General features: G+C 45.6%; 2 protein-coding genes across 6 annotated transcripts; one reads left to right on the top strand and one right to left on the bottom strand.

Moving 5' to 3' along the window:
- On the bottom strand, positions 1 to 5,532 carry LOC108929042 (GTP-binding protein Rheb). Its single transcript, XM_074559701.1, is given in 6 exon segments — positions 1 to 232; positions 1,190 to 1,313; positions 1,887 to 2,052; positions 3,335 to 3,408; positions 3,520 to 3,576; positions 5,457 to 5,532. Coding segments are annotated over 6 exon segments (729 nt in total).
- A 682-nt stretch (positions 5,533 to 6,214) lies between these two features.
- Positions 6,215 to 16,192, top strand: LOC108929082 (autophagy-related protein 13-like). 5 transcript variants are annotated; one of them, XM_029253764.1, is made up of 18 exons: positions 6,215 to 6,291; positions 8,094 to 8,177; positions 8,305 to 8,385; positions 8,525 to 8,644; positions 8,852 to 8,898; positions 9,043 to 9,183; positions 9,456 to 9,496; positions 9,690 to 9,786; positions 10,136 to 10,234; positions 10,463 to 10,556; positions 10,959 to 11,057; positions 11,519 to 11,611; positions 11,943 to 12,082; positions 12,994 to 13,111; positions 13,603 to 13,680; positions 14,504 to 14,617; positions 14,759 to 14,887; positions 15,221 to 16,192. In XM_029253764.1, the coding sequence occupies exons 1-18, from the start codon at positions 6,274 to 6,276 to the stop codon at positions 15,296 to 15,298; spliced, it is 1,671 nt and encodes a 556-aa protein (XP_029109597.1). In that variant the 5' UTR covers positions 6,215 to 6,273; the 3' UTR covers positions 15,299 to 16,192. The 5 variants fall into 5 exon arrangements, with proteins under 5 accessions (XP_029109597.1, XP_029109599.1, XP_018598921.2 ...); XM_029253765.1 differs by having other exon boundaries at positions 6,224 to 6,426; XM_029253766.1 differs by lacking the exon at positions 10,959 to 11,057.
- The last annotated feature ends 745 nt before the right edge of the window (positions 16,193 to 16,937 follow it).

Genomic DNA, 16,937 nt, shown 5'->3' with positions numbered 1-16,937 from the left:
TCACCACTGCATGGTCTTCCTGTGGCTCAACTTGCTTTTCAGAACCTTCCTAATCAGGAGCACATGGGAGCGTTTTTCTATGGTCAGCAGGTGCTTGTGGAATTCCAGCCTCACCTCCTGGACCACGTGGGTGATGGCCGTGTCCACCGCCGTCCAGTCTAGTCCCACCAACGGCTCATGGAAATAGAAGCTGTAGGACCCGAACCGAGGGGACAGCGCTCGAGTCCCATGGCTGAGCGGACACATGGCGCGGGCCAGTGACCACCCCTGCACTCCCAGCAATTCTGCTGCTGCTACTATAATCTAGCTGTTATTCCATTGGACAGTTAAGAAATGGCTAGCGAACGCACTTTGCGGTGAACCAATGTGCGTGAAACCTGGATTTCTTTTCAAAACCTCAGAAAACGAAAGATTAATTCCAAGGATGCCTTTGCGCATGAATTTTAACAAGGAAATATACTGTTCAATGAAGTTAAGAAATAAGCTAAATGAGCAGTATGCACCAAAATGAGAAGTACATGTGAAATGGTCAACTGAAGCAGACGATGCTGCACACAGACGTCGTCGCAGTAATAATGTTCCCCAAAGCATTAAAAATAGGGTGTGCTCAAGTGGCCGAAATGGAAAAACTTAATGCAGAAGGCCTTGTAACCGGAATGCTGTTGATACAAGGCCCAGGAGGAGTCCTGCACTGGTATCTTTGAACAGAACTGTTCACGCAAATCGCTCCACTCATTTGTCGGGCAGCGCAAATTACACAGATTGCTGCTTTCGATAGCGCTCGCTTCAGAAACAAAACGGTAACGCTACACTCATTAAAGAAAATGAGACAATGTACATCACGAGTACATTATACACACAGACTTGTAATTTTCACGTACACCGTCTGACCGTGAGAATTATACTGGCTCTTCAATTTACATGAAGCATTTTCTAAAAATTCTGTTCAATACCAGAGTAAACGTGACCTGTATCTACCTGTCCAGTACTTTATTATTTATACCAGCTGTATCAATAGTGTACAAGGAACCCAACAAATAAGTGTAATCATATCTGTATTTTTAAACTTTTATGAATTGTGACTTAGTGGAAAAGGTGACTTTCGAATTACAAACGGAATGAGTTACGAACACTTTTTGTTCATACGTTAAGGTGCTAGTGTATTCTCGGCAGTCTTTCTGTATAAGGCCCCCTCTGTGTCAAATAGGATGATGAACGAAGTGAAGCGCTGGCCAGGGCTTGTCCTTCTTCAATCCGCACCACCTGTCCATTCTCCACGTCCCTCTTGTTGGCCGCAGTTACAGCTGGAATGCCTGCCAAGGGACGCAGCTCTTAGCGTTCAGATGCCTCTGGGCCACTTGTCTATGAAGGCTACAACAATTTTGGCCACAAAACTGACAGCGGCAAAGTAACAGGCACCAAAAAGCCCACCGAGTCACTGGGGAGGGATGGGTGTCCCGCCAAGGAGCGAGCTTCCTTGAGCTCCAGCCCCATTTACCATGCTAATACACCACCATACAGCTACCCTCATCCTCTCAGCTCTCATCAGAGAAATCATTGCACTTACCTGAGGAGATAATTGTTTCTTTCAAACGTTAAAATAACATGCATATCGGTGACACTATTTCTATAAAATGCATGGATGCCATTTTTTGGCCAGCTAGGGGTTTTTGAACATAATAAGGCCAAGTACTAACAACTACGAGGATGATGGCTGGTGAGAAGATACAAGGAAAACCTCCTCAATCAAACGAAACGATACATTTAGTACAGTAACTATACTGTATATACATCCAGTAAACTGCATTTTTTTGCGGAGTGAATCATATCAAGTCCTGGATCCTTAACCGCCGTGAGGTTTTGCAGCTGCTACTAGCGCATGGCACACGTGAGGAAGGTGACTTCTCCCAGGGCCTGCTTGACGTTGTCCACCATCCTCTTCAGGCACGGGACGGACTCAAAGCTGCAGCGGTCCGTCACAGAATACGTGATGAGGAAGCCATCTCCCCACTTGGTGGCACTCTCCAGGGAGCTGGTAGCTGGCCCCGAGCTCTACCAGACGAGTGTTACGAACAGACAAAAATTAACCATAATTTCAACCTAGAGGCATACATTTGGTTTTAGTTGAGCATTAAGTCAGGCATAGCATCACAGTTTACTGTGCTGCCTTTAGGCCCAGAGGTTGTGGGTTCAAATTCCACCTCCAGTTGCAGTAGCCTTGAGCAAGGTACTTAAACCAAGTTGCTCCCAGTAAAAATTACCCAGCTGTATGAATAGGAAAATAACGTAACATTGTAAATGTCTTCGGTGAAAAGCATCAGCACAATGAATAAATGATCAGATCTCAATGTTGTGTTCCACTTAGTACCGAGTTCATTACAGTTCAGCTTTTTTGACATTTAGCTGGTAGCACAGTTCTTAGAGCGGCCGCCTTAGAACTTTTTGAGGTCACAGGTTTGAATCCCACTGACTGCTGCAGTACTGCTGAGCAAGGTACTTACCCAAAATAGCTCAATTTAAGACTTCCCTGCATGATAAAAGGGTAAATAACTGTAAGTAGCTGAGCACTGCAAGCTGTCTTGGAGAAAAGTTTCGGCTAAACCGATAAATGTAAATGTAACTTCAGCTTCACTGTCTCTATACAAGTACTGAAAGTTATTATTCTTTATTGACTCCGTTGATGTTTTTCTCCAAAGCAATGTGCAATGTGAGGTTTGTATATTACATTTACGTTTACTCATTTAGGAGACACTTTTCTCCAAAGCTACTTCCAAGGAACACTATGTAACGCCATCAGCCCACACACCTTATTCACTGTGGTGACTTACTTACAACTGTTTACCCATTTATTATACAGGCTAATTTTGACTGGAGCGATTCAGTGTAAGCGCTTTGCTCAACGGTACTACAGAAGAAATTGGGGGTTTGAACCCGAGTCTTTCGATCACAAAGCAATGGTTCTAACCACGATGCCTTCTTGTTCTCAAACCTATCAATGGGCTTTTGTTTAAAGAGCTGCTTCAATTCTGAAGTCAAATGAACCAAGAGATAATTATTTCCTCAACTCGAGCACTTTGTGTAGCTCCTCTTCCTACAAACGGCTTCCTTTGCTCTTTTAGGAGTCTAAGCACAGAAAAAAGCTGGGAGCTCAGCAAAATGAGGTCTTGTAGTTGCCTGTATTCCTGCTCTTTGATCATCTGCCAGCGTTTGAGAAAATGAGCATTCAGTATGTGCCACACAGGCTGCTTAGAGTGAATAAAGTGAAAAAAGACGTGGCATTAGTTCACTGTGGCCGTCCCAAAGCCGGAGTGTGCGCGCGTGTGTGTGCGTGTACCTAGTCGACAATGTCTAACGTTTCCCAGTGAATAGCTTCTTTGTCCACAAGCTTGCAGCACCTATAGGTGACCTCTGAGTGACGAGGACGAGGACGAGTAGAGGACAGGAGAGCCGTCCTTATGAGGGAGCGCTGGCTGCTTCCATCCCAGCAGCGACACGTGGCTCACATCGCAGTCCCTTTACCCTTTCTGCGCTCCTACTCTCCAGTGAAGCGCTTTGTGACGAACCTGATGCACAGAACTGGACGAAGGAAGAGGGAAGAGGTCCTGATGAGCGCACCCTGCTCCTCTCAGACACATAACGCTTGCAATATCTTCGCAAAGGCAGCAACGTTCATAGACTGCAGGAAAGACACGTGTGGTTAATGGGTTAGACAAGAGGTGGATGCTGTCCAGTAATCGTATGGAAATGATGTTCTCTCATGTATCCTCTGTTGTTCCATCCCGAGTCCGTCACGGCTCGGGCCGGGAAACGGTTCCTGCGAAACATGTCATTAATCTGCGCTCGCTTGGAATACATATATACAGCGATTGCAAACACGTGTTGTTCGAATAGAGAGGGAGGAGTGATACACAGAACATCACTGCAGCATTATTATTACCTTCTTACCTTAGTGCATGTGGGGAAAAAACTAAACAGAGTAAGTGTGCATGGCAGCTCTACAGCACTTTCAGCTCATTGTATATGAATGCTCGTTGCTGTATGAATATGCAAATGATTGCAAATACAGTAGTCACTGTTAGACAAAGGTTTCAACTAAATAGTAACAATAATAATCTTAATAATGTAAAGTGAACTGCACCTGCGCAAAGTGCTTGGATGAATTTCTCTGACCTCTTGCTGAGGTCTCAGTTCATCAAGAACCAGTTAAGATATCTGACAGGGTAACGATTAAATGATAACGATAATAAAAATGATGATAATACAGAGAATAGCTTGTTAATGTAATAACGAGGTGATGGACGCACGGTACACAAGTTCTGATCACTTGTAAGGCACTTTACCGCAGTCGTACATCTTGTTTTCCGCAGATCGATGAAAGAAAAGCTACTTTTATGGCCCTTTCTGTGCCTCGAGCTCACAGTCGCCACGGTTTCCGAGGGAAAAAGAGAATGATGACAAAAGTCCGACAGGCCGTTGCCAAGAATGGGCAAAAGTACAGTACATTGTAAGGAAATGTTTATAGTGCGGCTCGTGGACCTTTGAGCCACGTGAATGTGCCTCTCGTGCACACAGTCCCCACGTGGAGATGAAGCTGAAGCGGCGCGAGGCGCTCCGTGCTCACGAGTGTCACTTTGCCACCAGTAACGAACAATAATTCACGCAGCACAGTTTCCTTGCATCACCAGTATTGAATCTGAATGATTCCTGTACCAATTCGCTGCTGCATGAGCGGCTAAAACGTAGAGAAATGTGACGGAAGTGAATACTGCACTTACACAGTGTTTTCTACCAAATGTAGCAAAGGAACCCAACAAGCTGTGATGTTCAAGTTTTTCGGAAGAGGGAAATCTCATTGACTGAAAAAGATGGTGGACTGACGCCAAAAGCCCTTTGTGTCCAAACGGCACTTTGAGCGCACCACTGCTAGCCCCCAAGCACCCCGGGGTACGGATCCACAGAGCAGACAGTAAGGTATGGTGTTGTAGCCCAGACCTCCAGTGCACATGGTCTCTGAAAGGGTCGCGTTCCTCCCAGCAGAAGATCCACCAACACTGCTGAGTCCATAGTGTTGAGCTCAAAACCCAAAGTCCTCCTTGCTTTCCCTAACCAGTACAAATCGGTACCTCATGTTCTTAGCACAGTGCTTTGAGATTACTGTACTTCAGTGAGGAAAATACCATATTAACAACATTTCTAACAGTTATCCTGTCTGCATGCATGGAAACGGTTGTAAATATCAGCAATGAATTACTTAGGAAAAGAAAGGTCTGCGTGTGTACCAGCAGATGTACTTTCACGTTTCATTTCTACTATTACTGTATATGCCACATTGACCTCCTGAAGACAAAGTTCAATGACTTACTATTGTACAGTAGTATCTGGAATTTACCACAAAGGCAACAAGAAAGGCTTCTAGAACATAAGTACATTTCTAAAATTCAGAAGCAAAAACTCACTCCTGAAACGGACTGACATCCCATCCAGGTTGTAGCCCGGCACCCTGCGCTTCCGGGATAGGCTCCAGACCACCATGACCCTCACTTGGATAGTACTGTTATTGCTTGAGTGGTACCTGGGCAGGTGCTTTACCCTTACCAAAAATCTGTGCGCATGTGTCATGAGCTTTTCTCACGGAAAGTGTACAGGACCTGCGGGAAAGGCGTTCTCGTGGAGAGACACAAGCACACTGCGTATGTGAAGGAGAACTGATGCCAGAACTTAAGGCCTTGGAACAGCACGTGCCAGCAGTGGACTGATTGCCAGTACAACGGTACAGTGGTCTGTAAACAGATTCTTTATTAAAAGTTAACCGCTGTCTTTAACGGGAGTCATGCGGCAAAATGTGAGGGGATATTTACCTCTACACAACTGTCATAAATTTTTTCATCGTAATAAATCAGAGGACTCTAGACACACCTAATGTGAGGGAAAGTGTTTACGGCTAGAAAAGACCACGTGGGCTTCTGCCTTTGAACGGCGCCCGAAACCACGCCCCTCTGTGACGTTAACGAAACGTAATTCGTTGCTGTTTAAAATACACACGCACTTTCGACAGTTTCATAATACTACTTTGGAAAAAATGCTATTCCTATAAATTGAGTAGTTTTCACGGATTATATTCAATACATATAATTAGTGGGGGTTTTTTTTTAGCGATGATGTAAACTGTAAACGATGGCAGGCGCTGCGGCAGATTTGAACGAAAGCGCTGTTAGCAAACGGAAGATAAAAGGCACGCAACCAGCGACGTGACCTAATGAAAACAAACAGAAAATGGGACGGCTGACGTGGGTCCGTAGCCTGGCATTCGTCGAAATTAGCCTTCCTCCTCTCTGTGGATATCCCTAATTTGTTTTTGTGACTTTAATCGTTGAAGGGGCGCGGTGACAGTACGTCTTTGAATCGCCGGAGGGTTTGTGATGAGCTGTAAGTAGCTGCAGAGCGCAAGTTTGTTGTGGTCGCGCTTGCTTGGGAACGAACGGAACGCGCTGCTGTCTAGCGTCTCCCCGTTCGGTTCGGCTTGGCTAAGTTATTCACGTACAGCCTCCTCTGGGTTACTCTTGTTTCACAAGACTGGCGTTTTCCAATCCTTCAACGCGACCTTACGTCGCTCAGCTTTGCGCGTAAATTAAATATCTGCTCAGCTGACTCTGTCCGCTTTTGGCTTGGAAGCGCGCCGTCGTTCACGTAACCACTGCGCCACCTGCCGCCCGATGCTTGTCACGAGTTCCGGAAAGAGAAGAAGTTCGGCCTCCCCCACCCCCGGCGGAAGCGAGCGCGAGCACGAGCACGGCCTCTCGTCGTTTTCTACGTAATGCGGACTGGAAAGAGTTCAGGTTCAGGTGCAGGTGCAGGTGCAGGTGCAGGTGCACGTGACGTGTACGTTTGCGTTCGCGTGGAGGCACGTGACTCTCGTTCGGTCGAGGCGCCGCATCCCACCGCGCACGTGCACTGTCGGTGTACGACGAGTGTCCTACGTCAGAGTTGTCGCCCTCGCCGGCCAACACACGTGGCACGTGCGTGTTTACTGGCCTCGTGGGCGCTCGAGAGCAGCTCAAGTGAGGGGGGAAAAAAAGCAGGTACCCTGAGTGTCGAGAGATTCAGCAGCTCTGAGTGAGATAGGTGTTGATAGGGAGGTCGTTATGATGGAAAAACTTGGGTGCTTTTTGGGACCTCTTTGGGCTGAGGCGGCAGAGCCCGGCGAGTCAGTGCCCAGGCTGTAACACGATGTGCTACTTACTTACCTGACAGCACGTCCAAAAAATTGCTCTCACTCTGGCTGTGTTTATGACTGATCAAACCCTGCATTGCCCTCGCTGCGTGTGTTCGCGCGCACCCACCCACGACAGTCAACATTCAAGAGTTTATTGTCATGTGTACAGTAAACAGTTCGTTACACCATACAGTGAAATTCTTACTCTCTGTGAATCGTCTCAGCAGCCTATGACATAAAAGGACATAAGGAAAGAAAAACACGAGGGAAAACACAAGGTGTAAATTACAAATTTACAAAAATTACTGTTAGTGCAAAAATCCAAGAAACGAAGTTATATACGTATATAAAGTGTGCAGTATGCAATGTAAACGTGGAAGTCGTACACGTGCAGAGTCCTGCAGAGGTAGATTGTGTCTATTCTCAGTTGAAGGGGGGGGTGTATTTGCGTACGCAAGGTATGCGGAGGTAGTCTGTGGTCTCTGATGTTACTGGCGTTGTGGGTGTGTATGTGTGTGTAGGAGGGGTGGGGAGTAGTTGACACCTCTCAGGCTCAGAGGGTAATCTGTGTCTGCTGTGATGGGTGGAAGGGCAGTGGATGGGTGTCGTTCACAAGCCTGATGGCCTGTGGATAAAAACTGTTTTTCAGCCTTGAAGTTCTGGCTTTCTAGTCAGTAGCAGTAGCAGTAACCCTACTCTGTGCTGGGCTAGTGTTCAAAGTAGTTTACACGCAGTAAGTGTGGTTCTCATGCCCAAAACCTCATAATAGCCTTCTAATTGCTCAGTTCGATTGTGGATTATAGGCTCAAAAATAAGCATCGGAGACGCTGGCAGCTCTTTGTTTGGATCAAAGTCAAAGCCGACATCATTTCGTTTTCAGCGGGAGCCGTTCAGCATGGACAACGATCTGAGCCCACAAGACAAGAAAGACCTGGACAAGTTCATCAAATTCTTTGCACTGAAGGTTTCTCTCTCTCTCCTCTCATTTACTGTGGTAGCAGTAGACCAAGGACCCATTCGGTCCATTGTGTTAATATTTAGTCTCCGGACTGGAATAATCATTGTTTCTCTGCCCCCCCCCCCCCCATCAGACAGTGCAGGTGATTGTTCAGGCTCGCCTTGGAGAGAAGATCTGCTCTTCCTCCTCCTCTTCGCCCACCGGCTCGGACTGGGTAGGTGACACGTTTGTCAGCAAACCTTCACGTAGGCGTTGGTTAAGATCAAAGCATTGCTGCACTGTTTGTTTTTGCTGCATCTTGTATTACCAGCCTGCTTTTTTTTTTTTTGTTTTCCTTTCTTTCCCCCTTCAAGTTTAATCTGGCAATAAAAGATATCCCAGAAGTGACTCATGAAGCAAAGAAAGCATTAGCAGGACAGCTGCCGGGGATTGGCAGGTCCATGTGTGTGGAGATCTCCCTGAAAACCTCAGAGGTAACGACTGTAGTACTATACCCGGTGCACCTAAATTCTGCAGTCAGGGACGGAGGCGGCTGTCGTCTTTTGACGCGCACATGTCCACGATGCGTCGCTTGTGTTTAGTGTTCAGCCTCTTCTCTATACACCAACTGCCGCTGTTGCATTGGAATAATTTAGAAACGCGTGCCTTGCTTTTAAGATAATTTGCGTCGTGTTCTGCAGGGAGACTCTATGGAGCTGGAAACGTGGTGTTTGGAAATGAATGAAAAGTAAGTGGAACCTTTGCCTGTTCCCACTTTAATGAAGTTTATTAATTCATGTATGATGTACAGAATTATTTAAATGTCTACTTATTTACTGTGCATTGGAATGCCCATTGATTATTTCTGAATTACTCTCTCTGTCTCTCTCAGATGTGACAAAGACATCAAAGTGTCGTACACTGTTTACAACAGACTGTCGTTACTGCTCAAATCACTGCTCGCGATTACGAGGGTGACTCCAGCCTACAAACTGTCACGGAAACAAGGCCATGACTATGTTATACTGTACAGGTACCGCCATTCAGTCATTGGGGAACTTGCCTTATTTTTTGTCTTGCAAGAATGCTTTTTTTTGTGCAGACAGCTGCCATTTACTCCACTATGAGTCCTGAATTAAAGAATAACCAGCTCCTGTAGGTAAACTACCACTTTGTCCTTGTATCTTGTTTGTAATATCCACCATCAGCTCTACCAGCACCCTCTAGATGATGTTATGTTGTTGATTTGTCCTCAAACGGTCATAAAGCAATTAACAATACATCAAATCCTCTTCTTACTTTCAGGATATATTTTGGGGAGGTGCAGCTTGCTGGACTTGGGGAAGGTATGTTTTGTGTAAGAGCCCTTGTTATAAAAGAAAAAAACTAGAAGTCTCTGTAATGTGTCTTATCCTGAACTCATGGAAGTATGTCTGTGATTTACTTGGTGTTCTAATTTTCTGAACTGTTCTTGCCTCGAAGGTGGTTTTTTTTTTTTAAAAATTTCTCTCTTTTTCCCCCCTGCAACATTATCGCCAGGTTTCCAGACAGTGCGTGTGGGGCTGGTTGGTACTCCAACTGGCACCATCACTCTGTCATGTGCTTACAGAACAAACCTGGCCTTCATGTCCACCAGGTAAGAATACGAGCGCTCCTCAGTGATTACACGACACAGAAGCCTCCTGTTAATGCCTTGTTTGGAAGTTTTGCTCCATTCAATCATTCAGTTATGCATCATTTAACCGTTCCAACATTTATGGCAGCTGACCCTTTGTATCTCTTAATGATTACTTTCAGGCTGTTATACTGCACTTGCTGAATGTGGGTGATCCAGGACTGAGTTTGGGAATCGCTGTAGTAGACAATCCAAGATTAATGTCACCTATCTGTATCGAGGAGCTAGACATGATGCCATTCTGTCATGCGTGCTGCTCTAAGGGCACAAGAGGGAAATGTGTGTGTTTCTTTCTTTGCTGTTATTGTAGGCAGTTTGAGAGGACGGGTCCTATCATGGGGATCATCATCGATCACTTCGTTGAGCGTCCTTTCCCTAACACGGGGCACATGCATGCATGTGACTACAGGTGAGGGATACCACCGTTTGCGTTTTTATGTGTTTGCGCATGTGTGCAAAAAAAGATTGGCGTGTTATGTATAAGAGCGAAGAACTAGTACATATTTAAAAGCATCCGTTTTATGGTCCTGCTTTATGTGCAGCACGATACCTTTTAGCATCTCAAGTTTTCAGGTGTATTTATTTAAAGTCCCCTCTCTTAATTTTGTGTCGATTTTTGCATCTTGATGTGTCTCAGGGCGACAGGCGAGGAAGACGGTGTCGGGTATCCAGGGGTGGAAGACTCTCAAGAAGTGTGCACCACCTCCTTCTCAACCTCACCCCCCACACAGGTAAGGTGTGCTCAGGTGTGGCCCTCATTCTGTCACACGCACTCTTCTTTTTCGCTTTTTGTCTCACCTTTTTTTCTTGGTAAGCCAACTATTTGTACCAGTAACAGCGTCTTAAAGATGGACCTCTGTGGTGACATTAAATGTATTGCCTCATACTGAGGGATTCAGTGTATTTTTTTCGCTGCGCTTAAAATTTTGAAGCTGTCATTTTCGTTCATTGTGGTGTTTTGTAATGTTATTGTAAATGGGGGAGAAACAAAGGACCCAGGTGAACAAAACAATGTACTGTGTCTCGTACTTGATGCCTTGCCGCCACATTGAATTTCTCATTTTCTGTTTTTAAAAGGTCATATTTTTCTTTCTCTCTCCTTCACCCCTTCTCTCTGTGCGTCTGGTGTGTAGTGTGTATTCACTGTAAGTAAGGCGCATTTTAAGAGCCCTAAGCCTGCTGTGATGGACACTCTGAAGGTGCCCATGCTTGGCTTGTCCTTCTCGCACCAAGTGAGTTCCATTCGTGGGGCGAAACATCTTCACGCCGAGGCTGGAGTTTGCCCGCAACATCCACTCGAACCCACTTTCCATTACTGTTTCCAAAAGAAAGCAAAGTACTAGAAGCAGTCAGTGCTGTCCCATCACTTCATGGGAACCTGGCTTGCCTGGATTTTTGCACTGACTTCAGTAAAAACAGTGCCATTTTAACTGTGGCGATGCAATCTAAAGCCTTGTCTGCTTCTGCGGTCGTATCTGCCAGCCATCCATGCCCATTCCACACTAACATACACTCGCTCGTTTCCCGGAGGCGACGGTCACCTAACCGAGCCGACTGACAGCCCACGATGTACCCCGGCCCTCCTTTGCATCCATAATTCCCTCTGCTCTCCCTTTAGTTCAGGCCACGCTGCCGCTCTCTCTGCCTGGTTTTGCCCTCGTCTTCCCATCTTTCTCTCTGCTCTTGTTCTCAGCTCTGCAGCTCTCGTCTTTCCTATCAGCCCCCCATGCCGGGAGCGGCCGATCTCTGCTACCCTGCCGCCTTAAACTCGACGAACCCCCACCAGGTAAACAGGGCCAGAATTGTAGAGGCTCGCCCTTCATTAGGGTCCCCTGGCAGAAGTCGTTCACTGTGCTTCTCCTGTTGTCTGCTTGGTTACCACGCCATATATTGTCTCAGAGCTTCACCTCTTGTACTTCTCTTTTTATATAGTATTAGTCATACAACATTAACGAGAGCTGTACAAATGCAGCGTACAATGCCAGAACAGGTGCTGAAGCCACTGTGAATATGGAAGGTGAATTTCCTCCTGCCACGCCATGGCAGCCAGCTGATGATGATGATGATGATGATGATGATGATGATGATGATGATGCTGTGTCTTCCCACTGGCACAGATGGTGCTCCCTGGGAAGGAGGGAGGTGTACCCCTGATGCCTCCACAACCGTGCCATGGGACCCAGGCGGAACATGGCCGCGTGTCCTCCTGCCCCCCAGCAGATCCCGGGCACCACCTCTCTGGCAGCCCTTCCACTGGGTGAGTGCTGCTAATGTAGTATCTGTAAAAAGAACATCTTAATATCTAGAAGAGGTTTCTTTCATCTCTCCATCAGTCCAGGTACACTGATCCTACCACTATTTTGTTCAGAACTCCACTCATTTTTACTATTAAGTCACAGTTATCAGTAAAATCTTAGTAGTACAGATGTCCCTTGATTTATTTGCTTGGGTGTGTTCTGTGAATCGTAATGTGTAAGGCTTTAATTTCTTTATCTATTAAATAAACACACGCTATCTGAAACCACTTGTCTCGAGCGGGGTCGCAGCAAGCCGGAGCCTAACCCGGCAGAGACGCTTGTGGGACACTAGTCCGTCGCAAGGCACCCCAAGCAGGGCTCAAACCCCCAGACCCACCAGAGAGCAGAATCCAGCCAAACCCGCTGCGCCACTGTGCCCCCTATTATTAAATATGGAGATTTAAAGTCAAAATAAAATGCATTTTCTCTACAAATTCCCAGTCAGTCCTGATTGTTTGTTCATCTCATGAACATTTGCAGAGTTTGTCTTGTTATGGATCCCCAATGCTGAGGAACACCTGTGGGCACAGGTTGAATTAAGTTGCTCAGTTGTGCCTGTCTGAGTATGTTTTACTGCCAGATATAAGCTGGCCACATCAATACAAGTTGCTTTTCCGTTGCACTGAACGAAAATTTTAGAAAACGGAATAACGAAGAAAATGCAGAAGCAATTGAGAATTGTTTGTATCTTTGGAAATGCGTACCTAAGGAGCGAGTCCATAGTGTTTCTGGCCATTAAAATGTTTAAATATAAATGCACATCAGATTAAAGTGGAAACTTTGCCCAAGCTGTTGGAGGACTGGGGAGAGCATTTTGCTCCTGGTAGTTTTATAAAAGTATTGTAAGATGGGGGTGTTCTTCTGGCACCAGCGAGGATGCAGAGACCTTGTCACGGAGTGGAGAGGCAAAGACTGCATGTCGTCCTGAAGCCCTTGAGACCACGTTCACCAGGAAAGTCGGCGCTTTCGTGAATAAACCATCCACCCAGGTGAGAGCCAGATAAAAGTAATAAATTACAAATTGCTTACAATAAGGTCTTAATGCATTTTGATATTGCTCTAAACAGGACTGCTGCTGCAGCCAGAAGATTGTTAGCCCGGAGCTCTTCATTGGCACCCAAACAGCATAGCTACTGCTTGTATTCCTAATCTTGTCTGTAGCTGAAAATGAACATTTTTGTTTCTAAACTGGAACCTTATTGAATGATTGTGGACAAAAAAATGGAACTGTTGTTTTGGATGAACTGCCTACATACTTTTTCAGATGGGAAAATCTAGGATGTTTTCCCTTCATTCAGAAGTTACTCGCTTAAATGAGTGTATGGTTTTGTTAATTACCCATGGAAAATTATACAAATTTGCTGTTTGCCCCAACATGTAACCACTGTGTAAACTTGCAGTATGGTAAAGCCTAAAGGGAGCAGGAGGAGGTGTCGCTATGTTACTATTGCATGGATGAACGTGTGTGTCTTGGCTCCAGGTGACCACAACAGGTCTGGACTTGCCATTTGCTGCATTTGCTCCACGCGCGCTCAACTCCGAGGAGAACGACCCCATGGTGAGCCTTTGAGATTTCCCCCCCTTGTGAGCCTGTTCAAGCATCCTGTCCTGTCCTGTCCTGTCCTGTCCTGTCCTGTCCTGTCCATGGAATGTGGCTGCTGTGCAGATGTGCCCTATATCTTTATAAGGAAAGGCTTTGCATTCAGGATTAAAAGGTCCTTCTACTGGTTTTGTTTAGTAGTGCAGCTCTCAGAGTAAGATCCTCCTACATTTTAGGCTAGGGAGGTGGAAGCCCACTACTGTCATTCACACGCTGGATGTAGTGCTTGCCTGTTAATCACATTCGTCCTTTTAGGGTTAGGTATGTTATGAGTAGGCATGTGAGCCATCGTTTAAAATTTAGCTATTAAGGAATCCAGCTAGTTTAGCAGATCACATAGGTAGTCTGTCCTTGCAGACTACCTATGTGATCTGCTGAACTAGCTGCATCAGATTACATATTTGTCTGTGATTACAAACAGTGCTTATTATTCTAGGTCACATTTAACTGTTTGTCCTGCTCAGGCTCATGGTGGTCCAGGTCCTCTCCTGGAATGACTGAAATCTGTTTTATTATTAGTACTATTCACTATTGCTGATGCTGTTTCTACAGTAAGCCACTTATAGTCATTTACCCATTTACACTGCTGGGTAATTTTTACTGGAGCAATATAGGGAAATTACCATGGTCAAGGTTACTATGACTGGAGCCTTTGTCCACTGTGCTGCCCACTGGATTATTCTGCATTGCAGTGTGAATATTTATAGGGTCCCCAATGCTGACAGTGGTGGTAAAACAAGTACAACAACGATGATAACAATGATCCCTTTATGTTCTGTAGGTCCACCCACCAGAATCTCCAACCACAGCGTCCCCGCTTCATGGAAGCCTGCACTCCCAGGACTCTGTCGATAGCGCTGGGCAAACACAAGATGACTTTGTCATGGTGGACTTTGTACGCATCCTCCTGTTTCACCTACAACGGTCCCCATATATCTTATCACTTTGTGTATTGTGCCTGTTTACTTCCCCATCCATCATGGAGCTACAAACCAGTTATAGCACAGTCAAAATCCTGCTGTTTTTTCTACTGCAGAAGCCAGCCTTCTCAAAGGATGACCTCCTTCCCATGGACCTGGGAACCTTCTACAGGGAGTTCCAGAATCCGCCGCAGCTGTCCAGCCTCTCAATTGATGTTAGCGCACAGTCGATGGCTGAGGACCTGGTAGGAAGGGCCATCAATGGCCTACTTCTTACATAGCGTACAATTGCATAACCCATAGTACCCTGTTCGGCAATGGCTGTAGAAATTGAGATGAAGTAGATGGAACTGGATCAGAATATTCGCATTCAAGCTGATCATACCTCAGCAGCTGGAAGATGGCAGGTAAAAGATTGTGTGCAGAAGGTCAAATGGGTCACATTTAGTCACAATTTATTGAAGTGCCTTTCAAAACTAGGGATTGCTGGAGAATGGTTTTCACTCTTCGACCGTGATGTCATACGTGTGCCAAATACCCATGCTGGGCTTTAATATGTGATTCCATCTCTCCACCAGGACTCGTTACCAGAGAAACTGGCCATCTATGAGAAGAACATCGATGAGTTTGATGCGTTTGTCGACACCTTGCAGTAGAACCTCAAACTGGATTAAAGCACAACCTGTTGTTTGTCACATAATGCCAAAAAATCCCATTAATGCACCTAGTGGAGTCTTTCTCTTGCTTTGGTTTTCTTCCCCATTGTAGCGTATCAGGCTCTATCTTAATCTTCATACAGAGATCTCTTTTCTGTCTCAAGTGTTCTGCAGTAGTATCACCGATAATGTTATTCACTTCTCCTGTCAGTGGTTTTAATATTTTAGCTGATCGGCGTATGTACATACTACTTTTTCGTTTCTGGGAGATTGTTCTGAAATTTCAACCTGCTCTGGGGGCAGAGGAAACATATGAAAGGTCCCATTCTGAGTTCCCTTGAGCCTGTTGATGTAATAATGTAGATAATGTACAGGCAGCGGTGCTCTGAGAAAACCAGGATATCTGTGTAACACTGTCCAGACTGATTTCCAGCTGGAGTTTCTAATGTAAATACAAGGGTTTCCCCTGCCTGTCTACACTGCAGTCAGTCCTGGGGAGGAGACTCGCACCATATTATTATGCCTAGAGGTTGTATAAATAATGTGAGGATCCCGGTGCAGCCGCGTGGATTAGCGCAGCTGGGTTTACACTGTTTCAGTGAGTGCTTTCTGTAAAGTAGCGTCAAGTCGTCTTTGCTTACTGCTGCCTCGGATTTGTCTCCTTCGGGGGGGGTGGGTGGGATTTTTGGTGTCCCGTAGAGTTAGGGAATCTTCTGCGACATCTTAGGTCGGAATATGGTGCTAGTTTACCATTTCACTGCAGACTAGTGTCCACTTCGGAGTGCTTGTTGTGCCTGTGCTGTTCAGCTGGCCTGTCCTTTCTCCTAGGCTTTGTAATATGGCATGGTTGTAAAATAAAATTGGACTATTTCAAAATGTTGCCCTGTTTTCTGAGACCACAACATAACTATGAAATTCTGTGCATGTTTGAAGGAAGTCGCGTGCAAGTGTGCCCGCTACCCTTCTTGCCAGGTAAGCAGGGAAGGAAGACTTCCATTGGAATACTGAGGAGCTCCCAGAGTCAAGGCTCATTTCCCACGGTCCAGGGTGTTGAGAGGCACGGTAATAGTTTCTTCAAGCCCCATAACTGAGGAAGAGCTTGCTTTAAACAAAGAGGGAGCGGCAGTGTAAAGGAACGTGACTATCAACAGGCAAGGCTTTTCACGTGGAGCTGCTGTGAACGAACGGGAGCTTCCTTCTCGTTTAAAAAGGTCTCTTCTTTGGTTGTTCCCTTTAGAAATGCTTCCATGCGCTGCACAAACAATGAATTTCATTTCTTTATACAACATGATTGTTTGTATTGGCCTGTAACAAAATTCCTCAACAGGTACTGGTGGGAGGGTGCTGTGGAGAAAGTTACCCTCACAAGTGTTCCTGGAGTCTTGTGCTTCAAGAATATTCAGTATAAGTATATAACAAAGTGATTGAATGTAATGTTGCAAAGACTAACGGACACGTGAAAGGGACTAAAGCGTAACATTGGTGTCTGATTAGCAAAATTTGTGAGGGATTTTGTTTCACTACATGTTGAACTCAAACTGTTGTGCCCCCCTCTTGCTGGAAAGGGATAAGGCAAAGGTCGTCATGGCTACATGTTACCTACCATTCAAGGTTTGTTTGCAACGAAACTATTAATAAA

Source organism: Scleropages formosus, chromosome 7, assembly GCF_900964775.1.
Source record: "Scleropages formosus chromosome 7, fSclFor1.1, whole genome shotgun sequence".
NCBI classification, from domain to species: domain Eukaryota; kingdom Metazoa; phylum Chordata; class Actinopteri; order Osteoglossiformes; family Osteoglossidae; genus Scleropages; species Scleropages formosus.
Note: the sequence above shows the minus strand (reverse complement) of the source record. Positions and strands in the feature narration are given on the sequence as shown.